Raw genomic sequence first — 8,465 nt, forward strand, 5'->3', positions numbered from 1 at the left:
GGTTTTCTGGTCAGTTAATTCACACTTTACTACTTAAGAAAGCAACTTCATCAGCCCCTTTTCCCCCCCACCCCACAGCTCAGAAATATAATTTGTTTATAAATTCAGTCTTAATACAGAAGATTGCTGGAAATTTAGCCAAAGCAGCTTCTGTTATTTGACTCAACCACTTTGTCAGCTACAGCTTGGGAAAACACATTGCTTCACCAGCTGAGAAGTTCCAGTTGGTTGGTTTCTTTGTGGAGAAACAAGATGTTGAAATGAAAAGAGTATTTAAAAGTGCAGAACTTCTCCTTGTGTCCTCTAGCTGCTTGGAGGTGTAGTGAGCTTGCCTGTTGAATCTCAAGTCAGAATTTAGACAAGTCAGCTCCTGTTCTTAACCCCTTCTTAGAAATGACATATAACTAGTCCATAGACATGGTGATTTAGCCTGGTAGGGAATGGTCATCCTGATGACCTGGAGTTAGCCACTGGATGGTTACTGAGCTAGGTGCAGTGCTACAGATAGTTTGTTCCTGCACCTCATGAGCAGTGGTAGGAGGGTTAAAACTGATGATGTGCCTAAAGCCACTCTGGACGCGCAGAGGAGACAGTGCTGGAACTGCCCTGGTTCCAAGAGCAGGGTACATAGTTTCCCACAGGCCTGTGCCCAGAGTGTAACAAGGCTGTGACAAGTTTACCTACACGTTGTGGGACTATAGCTGCATTCTTATGTCAGACAGTTTTGTTATCATCTCGTCTACCATTGTAGCTGGGACAGAAGCCGGTTTTACACGCTCAAACCCAAAGTTGTGGCCTTTAGCAATTACAGGCATCCCTTGAGAGACTTACTGCAGAGAACCTAGATGGTCAACTGTTAAGGTTGCTGGTCTCTTTTTACAGGAAGATTGTGGATAGAATAGATGACGACAAGGATGGCTATCTCACAACAGAGGAATTAAAAACCTGGATTAAACGGGTACAGAAGCGCTATATCTATGAAAACATGGCTAAAGTTTGGAAAGATTATGATCTAAACAAGGACAATAAAATTGCCTGGGAAGAATACAAACAAGCCACATATGGTTATTATCTAGGTAAGATAATATTTTCAGATTGTATACGCAAAGATTATTGAGATAAGGCATGATTTCATACCTAATAGTCAACAGGAGTTTGGTGTCACATTTAGGACTCTTGAAAATCGCATCGAATTTTATAGATGCTTGGACATCAAGAGCACTTCTTGCTTGTTTATTGCAACCATTTCCACGTGGGTCACCAGCACACAAAAAGTTTTGTAGAACGGATTATTAAATGTATTTAAACAATAAATGTATTAATTAAACAAACAAAGCTGAATTAAAGTCCCCTCTAGTTAGAAATATTTTTTTAACATTAAAAATGATACTTTAATAAAAAAAAAAAAAACAATGTTAACCAGTATTTCTTAACACAGTCTCTCTAAAATCTTCCAGAGTCTAGATACTAAAATCTTAGGCTGGGTCTAACCTATTGTAAAGTTATTGATTAAAATAGTTCTTGCAGAATAGCATGTTTCAGACTGTGGTCAACTGCAAATGAAAATCCTTAACAAACCAGGCAAAAGAAACACATTAAAAACATATACCTGACTTTTCCCTACTCCCCCACGTACATTGGCTTTACTTTATATAAGTTAATGAAGAGAAAGAATGAAAAGCAATCATTTAAGCTAAAGGGCAATGCTGTCACAACAACAAATCAGTATTAATTGAATATTTATACTTACTGGAAATGAGAAGACAATATCTACTTCCCATAAGAGGCAGTTTCTGGAGCAAGCTTCCAGCAGCAGTAATAGTTCCAACATCTAACTTGAATTAAAATGGAGCTTATTACATTTGTGGAAGGAAATATCGGACACACAGTCCCTGCAGCAGTATCCCTGGGAGCTCTTCTCAGCCTTCGCTTTGCTTTTGCTTGCTACAGAGTCCTTGCTCTCTGTAATCCCCAGGGTCTGGAGAACAGCTACTACATTGTGGTTTTGTGTTAATGCATGCTTAAGATTGACGTTTATGATTCCTGGCCTAGGCTTTTTCAACTGTGTTTGCTTTTTTCATGTTTGAAGACAATTTAGTGAGCCTATCTTTTTAAAAAAGTATCAAATATAATTAGTTTTATACCACTGAACAACCTGAAAAAATGTAATTGTTTTAAACTGAAAATAATTACTACATTCCTTGTAGTAGGGGTGTTGCAGTCAGATAATTTTGGTCTGCTATCTTCTGAAACCAATATTCTTTGGTTTGCTTGCTTTTTGAAACTGAAAAGTTGTGTAGATCAAACTGACTTCAGAGAAGAATAAAACTTCTTTGAATGATATCTGCCCCATGGAAGGCCTAAGCAGTGCTTGTAAAAGTAGATTAAAACAAACAAAAAATCTCTGAAGGATAATATATAGTACTGCAAAATCCATTATCCTGGATTGCAACAGAAGGCTTAGTTGGGCACTTACCTATACTACTAAGACACCTTTAAAAATCAGACCAAGTAGTTGACCCCTGACTTTAGAACTTCACAGGGAAGAGAAGTTCCATGTTAACACAGCAGCTCTTCTAGCAACAAGCCTTTGTAATTCTAGACTCTTAACAGCAAAATTGGGGTGCTTCATTGTGGTAGTGTGTTTTACAAAGAACATACTTTTGAGATCATCTTGATTAATTTGCAGCAAACCCAGAAGAATTCCAAGATGCAACCGATCAGCACAGCTTTAAGAAAATGCTGCCCAGAGATGAGAGACGGTTCAAAACTGCAGATCTAGATGGTGATTTAGCTGCCACTCATGAAGAGTTCACTGCTTTCCTGCACCCAGAGGAGTTTGAGCATATGAAAAACATCGTTGTCTTAGTAAGCAGAGCAAAACCAATGACCCTATTTTTACTTTTATTTTTTGGATGAGCTTTGAAGTGCTTCTGTCACCTTTCCATGTGGGGTTTAGAGAGAGAGACACACATAGTAACTAAGTGGAGAACAGAACAGGATGCTTTTCAGGAAATTCGCTTGACTTGGAGCTCTCAGTATAAGAAAGATTTTTTGCATGCACATAGATCCTAAATGGAGTCAAGAAATGGTCTTGGGGCACAGATTTACACTAAGGCACTTAGGGGCTTGTATCTGCCCCTAACATAAAACTTAAGCATGGTGTCCAGTTCATTCTTGCAGGGAATTTTTTCAACATGAAAGGATATTTGGTTTTCATTATATAGACACCAGTCACGCTGGAGTCAGTGAGAGTACATTTGCCTGTTTACAAGAGCAGGTCAAGGCCTCAAAATGTTAAACGAGCGAAGAATTCTCACTTCTAAAGATTACTTCAATGCAAAATTATTTTCCAGGAAACCTTAGAAGACATAGACAAAAATGGGGATGGTTTTGTGGATCAAGATGAGTACATTGGTAAGTGTTGAGATCTGTTTCTGACAATCTGCAGTCCATTTGTCCATCTTCTCTCAAATTTGCAGCAATATTAACAACCCAAAGATGGAACATTTCTCTACTCCAGTTCAGCTGTTTTAAACCAGCCATCCATGGTTGGACCTTTCCAACCACAGCAATTCTGTGATTCTGTGATCCAACCCAGAAAGTTTTAATTCATTTTAGGCAGGTAGCAATATCACCAGCAAAAAGTTCCTCACACACCTTACAGCATCAGATTCTCCTCGTGTAATTTGGCTAAGAGGGTCCAAAATAATATTTTTCATGACAGAAATATTCTCTGTATACTTGATCACATTACCATCTTTTGATGGCATTGTTCAGAAATGCAAGAGCATCAGAAAGTGAATATGCCTCTTCCCAAGATTGAATGGTACTTGACTATACAAAATAGCTGGGAAGTGTAGAAACAGATCTAAGATTCTTGAAGAAGTTGTGAAGTGCATGAGAGTTAGCTGTGCATTCCTTCAGTGGCAGAATGAGAAGAAAATGGGAAACATCAACAGCAGATCAGTCACAGTTAATGTGCACAAACTTGAGTCACACTAAGCAGTTAGCTGCCATCTTGCATTTAGACCTATGAAACCAAAATGGAAACAGAACTGGAGATCAGCAGTACATAATACATTTTAGCCTTTAGAATCATTACACTGATACCAAAAGCTCCCTTCTCTCACTGCACTCACTTTGATGGGTTTTAAATCAGTAAAGTAGCACCAGGAAAGCATTAATGCAAACTCGGATGGGTCTTTCTGTTTGTAGTGGTGCTATAAAGATCACTTCACGTGTAATAGGAACAATATACACACGTTAATTAATGACTGGGGGGTTCTATTCCTTGTAAATTATATTTAGCCTCAGAATGTGAATGCTATTCATTTATGACTGAAATAACAGAGCAGCATAATTTCCACAGTAATTTCTGTTCATTCAGTGACATTACCTACATATAATTATAAGGTAATTGTCAACATTTGTTACCATGTGAATGCTGTTTTTTCTTGTCTTCTATAGATAGGAACATAGAATGTTCTAGTCACGATCACCCCGCATTGGTGAGGAAGATAAAAATCAAATTGACAGGACATGTCAGTTTCTTCAAATAAACAATATAATTAGCACTTTGAAAAATGAAAAAAGAAAGTGAATGTGTTGTCTGAAGTTTTCTTCATAAGTTGAGGAAAACTATTCTTAAAATACGCCTGTTGCCCTTTCTCGGATGTAATATTTTTTATTTTTGATGAAATGGGGTTAAGGAACAAACAGAAAACCAAATCTCTTCTTTGGTAATTTATAAGGAGTGACAGAAAGAAGTCCAAAATTTCAGTCTGCACATCAGCTACTTGATAGGGAAATCTGCTGAAGGTTATAGAACGATACCTCCCTCCTCCTACTCCTTATTTTGTCTTTTACAAAATTTTGTTTAGATTTTACACAAGCAGCAAAGCAATATGTCCCTAGTCATGTCAAAGTAGAGAGAACTAAATTCTTAACTGTGCATGAGCAGGTAACAGAGTATTTCAGGGACACTGTGGACAGCTCTTCCAATAGAGAACTTCAGCCTAGTCTATACACCTACACTGCACGGTTAGGAGTGGATATTCCTGGATTTGAGACCAGTATTTATGCTTTCTGTAGATATCAGATAGCCCCTGGCCCTGAGACCATCCATGTGGGATGCACTTTTCCTTAGCACACCCTTGAAAGCCAAACCCAAAAGGCACAGGAGTAGTATCACAAAGCAGACTTTAATTATAGATAGAAAATTGGAAGACTTGAGGAATAAGTGGCCCTACTGAGCAGGAGACAGGTGAGTAGTCACAGTGACCAGAAGAATAAAGTGGACAATGCTACTCATGATTTGGAAGGTCTGTGCTGTAAAGAACAGTTACAAATCACCTGCTCTAACAATCACTGCTATTCTCCCAGCTCTGTTTATACAGATAGCTGCTGCCACTGTGGCATTTTCCTACTGATGCTTCTTAGTTATAGCACAGGACAGAGCAGCTCATGTATGTAATCAATGCATTCTATGTCATAAGTGGTCCATCCCAAGGTACCAGTTCATGATAAGTGCAATGTCTGTGGCTTCTCATACAAAATGCACCACTGACTCATGACTTCTCCAAGTCTGTCTTTGTAGAAGAATACCTTCTACTGTGGTATGCTGCAGCACTGCATGCTTAAAAAAAAGGATTCATTTACTAAGACAGATTTCTCTTACACAGATCTTTCTACAAGCAGGACAAAAGCATTCAAGTTTTCACAGAATCACAGAATGTTAGGGTTTGGAAGGGACCTCCAGAGATCATCGAGTCCAACACACCTGCCAAAGCAGGACCATCTAGTCTAGGGCAGGTCACACAGGAACACATCCAGATGGGTCCTAAAAGTCTCCAAGGAAGGAGACTCCACAGCCTCCCTGGGGAGCCTGTTGCAGTGCTCTGTAACCTGTACACTAAAGAAGTTCTTCCTCATGTTGAGGTGGAACTTACTGTGCTCCAGCTTGTGACCATTCTCCCGTGTCCTGTCGCAGGGCATAAGTGAGAAGAGGTTGCCCCTTCCTTCCTGACACCCAGCCCTCATATATTTATACACATTAATTAGATCCCCCTAAGTCCTCTCTTCTCCAGACTAAAAAGCCCCAGGTCTCTCAGCCTCTCCTCATAAGGCAGGTGATCCAGACCCCCAATCATCTTTGTAGGCCTTCGCTGGACTCTCTCAAGTAGATCTGTCCCTCTTGAAATGGGGAGCCCAGAACTGGACACAATACTCCAGGTGAGGTCTCACCAGGGCAGAGCAGAAGGTGAGGAGGCCCTCCCTTGTTCTGCTGGACACACTTTTCTTAATGCACCCCAGGATACTATTGGCCCTCCTGGCCAAAAGGGCACACTGCTGTCCCATGGACAAGCAACTATTATTTTCCTAAATTTTCCCTGTGCCTTTTTTCCCCATTACCTAATTTCTGCTGCCTGGAATCTAATCTCATCCACAAAGACATTTGCTGGTGGAGACAAGGTAAAATCGCAGTGTCCCCAGATGGCTGTGCCTAGTTAAGTAGCCGTCATAAGCGGTAGTGCTAAAGATCCTTAAAGAATTTGTTTTGTTCTGAAACTCGCTGGATTGATGGCCTTTGGACACGTTCACCTCTCCTGTTAGACTCACCAGCAGTGCACAGGTTAGGATACAAGGGTAGTGTAAGAATGGACAGAATCATCAGCAGTGAAGAAATAGGCTTGAGAAGATAGACACAGGTACTCTATTTACACCCCACATTTTGTTCTCTGTACAAAGAAAATGCAACTGCAAAGAGTGAAGTTTAGTCTTCCTCTGAGGAACACTGCAAATGTCTTTAGCTGGTGCATAATTTGCAAATCCAGTGAAGCGACCCCTTTATTTCCTATCCAGCGGATATGTTTGCAAATGAAGAGGGTGGACCAGAGCCTGACTGGGTGGTTACAGAGCGTGAACAGTTTTCAGATTTTCGTGACCTCAACAAGGATGGAAAGATGGACAAAGAGGAGATTCAGCACTGGATTCTCCCACAAGACTACGATCATGCACTAGCTGAAGCCAGGCACTTAGTCTACGAGTCGGACATAGACAAGGTAGTGTTCTAGTATACTTTTTAAAGAAGTTATGTGACCAGTGTTTTTTTACACATATCAGCTTACAAGAAGTTATTCCTGATAATTCTTCTTATTAGTACACTTTAAATGGAGTTTCAGAGGCTACAGTTGCTAGTGCATTAATTTATCAATGCCATTTTAAGTTGGTGGGGTTAGAATCACAAAGTAGCAAAATAGTTTATAAGCTCTAGAAGTTCTCTTGGCTCTCATTAGGTTAGATAAGAAATTATTTTTCATTTTAAACCTGGAAGTTTTAAACATGGTTGAAATAGTCTTTTTCCTTTTAAGAGTGGTTGTGACTTTTGTGTGCTAATTTAGACTGCAGTAGAAAAATAAAAAATAAGTTACATAGGAGGCAGCAAAAAGCCCCACCTTTGTGTAATCAAACACACATCTTTGACTTAACTGGCTCAACACATCCAGTTCCTCTAACCTGGGAGATTAATGGTTCAGTAGATCCCAGATAGTGGTCTTCAGAAGTGTAACGTGAGCAAAGTTGGAACCTAAAAAGCCAAAACACTCTTACACAGAGAGAGTGTAAATTGATAACATAAGGAACCATCTTCAAAAAAGTGCACCAATGGCTTTTCATTTTTTTCTGTCAGGAAGGCAAAAACAAACCACACAGCAAAAATGTGTACCAAAGAACACATATACTGTTTGGCAGTAAGTTAATAACAAAGAACTTTCAGTTAAAACTTGATTTGGTCTGACTGAAGCCAGTGGGATTTCTGTCTTCCACTGGGGTCTGAGTTTCATTCACCCTAACAGCGACAATGATGAAGAACTATTTCCCAGGGCTCTTGTAAATTTTTGATGGTGTGTCTCTTACTTAAATTTGAATATGTTCTTACCGATATTTGATTTTCCTCCCACCAGGATCAAAAACTAACGAAAGAGGAGGTTCTAGACAACTGGAATATGTTCGTAGGAAGTCAAGCTACTAATTATGGGGAGGACCTCACAAGAAACCATGATGAGCTATGATACGGCATACCAACCAGTATGACACTGACCTTTCCTCTGCTTTACTGAGGTCACCGTGTCCATCCTCTCTCTTTAGGGAAGATGGGCAAGGGACACACTCACAAACAAGTGACTTTCATTAATATGTTTTTAACATGCCAGCTTATTACCTCAGAAACTGCACAGAAATAGCTTTTTACTCTTTTCACGTGCTTAAGTACAGTATCTAATAGAGTTTTATTGTGGAAAAAATTAAAAGGTAACTTTTCTTAATAGATTAGAGCCTAACCTGGAAAAGGCACTTCTGAAAACATAATTGCAAGAATCTTTAATAGCGAAATATTTTCTTCAAATACCCACTTTTACTATAGTAAACTGTACCTAGGATTAGAAAGAAAACTAATTTTTAAACAG

General features: G+C 39.4%; 1 protein-coding gene across 1 annotated transcript; it reads left to right on the top strand.

Moving 5' to 3' along the window:
- Positions 1-882: 882 nt before the first annotated feature.
- RCN1 (reticulocalbin 1, EF-hand calcium binding domain) lies at positions 883-8,072 on the top strand (the record flags this gene model as incomplete). Its single annotated transcript, XM_008939467.1, has 5 exons — positions 883-1,076; positions 2,690-2,868; positions 3,357-3,417; positions 6,865-7,064; positions 7,965-8,072. Coding segments are annotated over 5 exons (742 nt in total), but the record flags the coding sequence as incomplete, so codon positions are not given.
- Between the last annotated feature and the right edge of the window lie 393 nt (positions 8,073-8,465).

The sequence above is a fragment of the Merops nubicus genome, unplaced genomic scaffold (genome assembly GCF_000691845.1).
Source record: "Merops nubicus isolate BGI_N331 unplaced genomic scaffold, ASM69184v1 Scaffold54244, whole genome shotgun sequence".
NCBI classification, from domain to species: domain Eukaryota; kingdom Metazoa; phylum Chordata; class Aves; order Coraciiformes; family Meropidae; genus Merops; species Merops nubicus.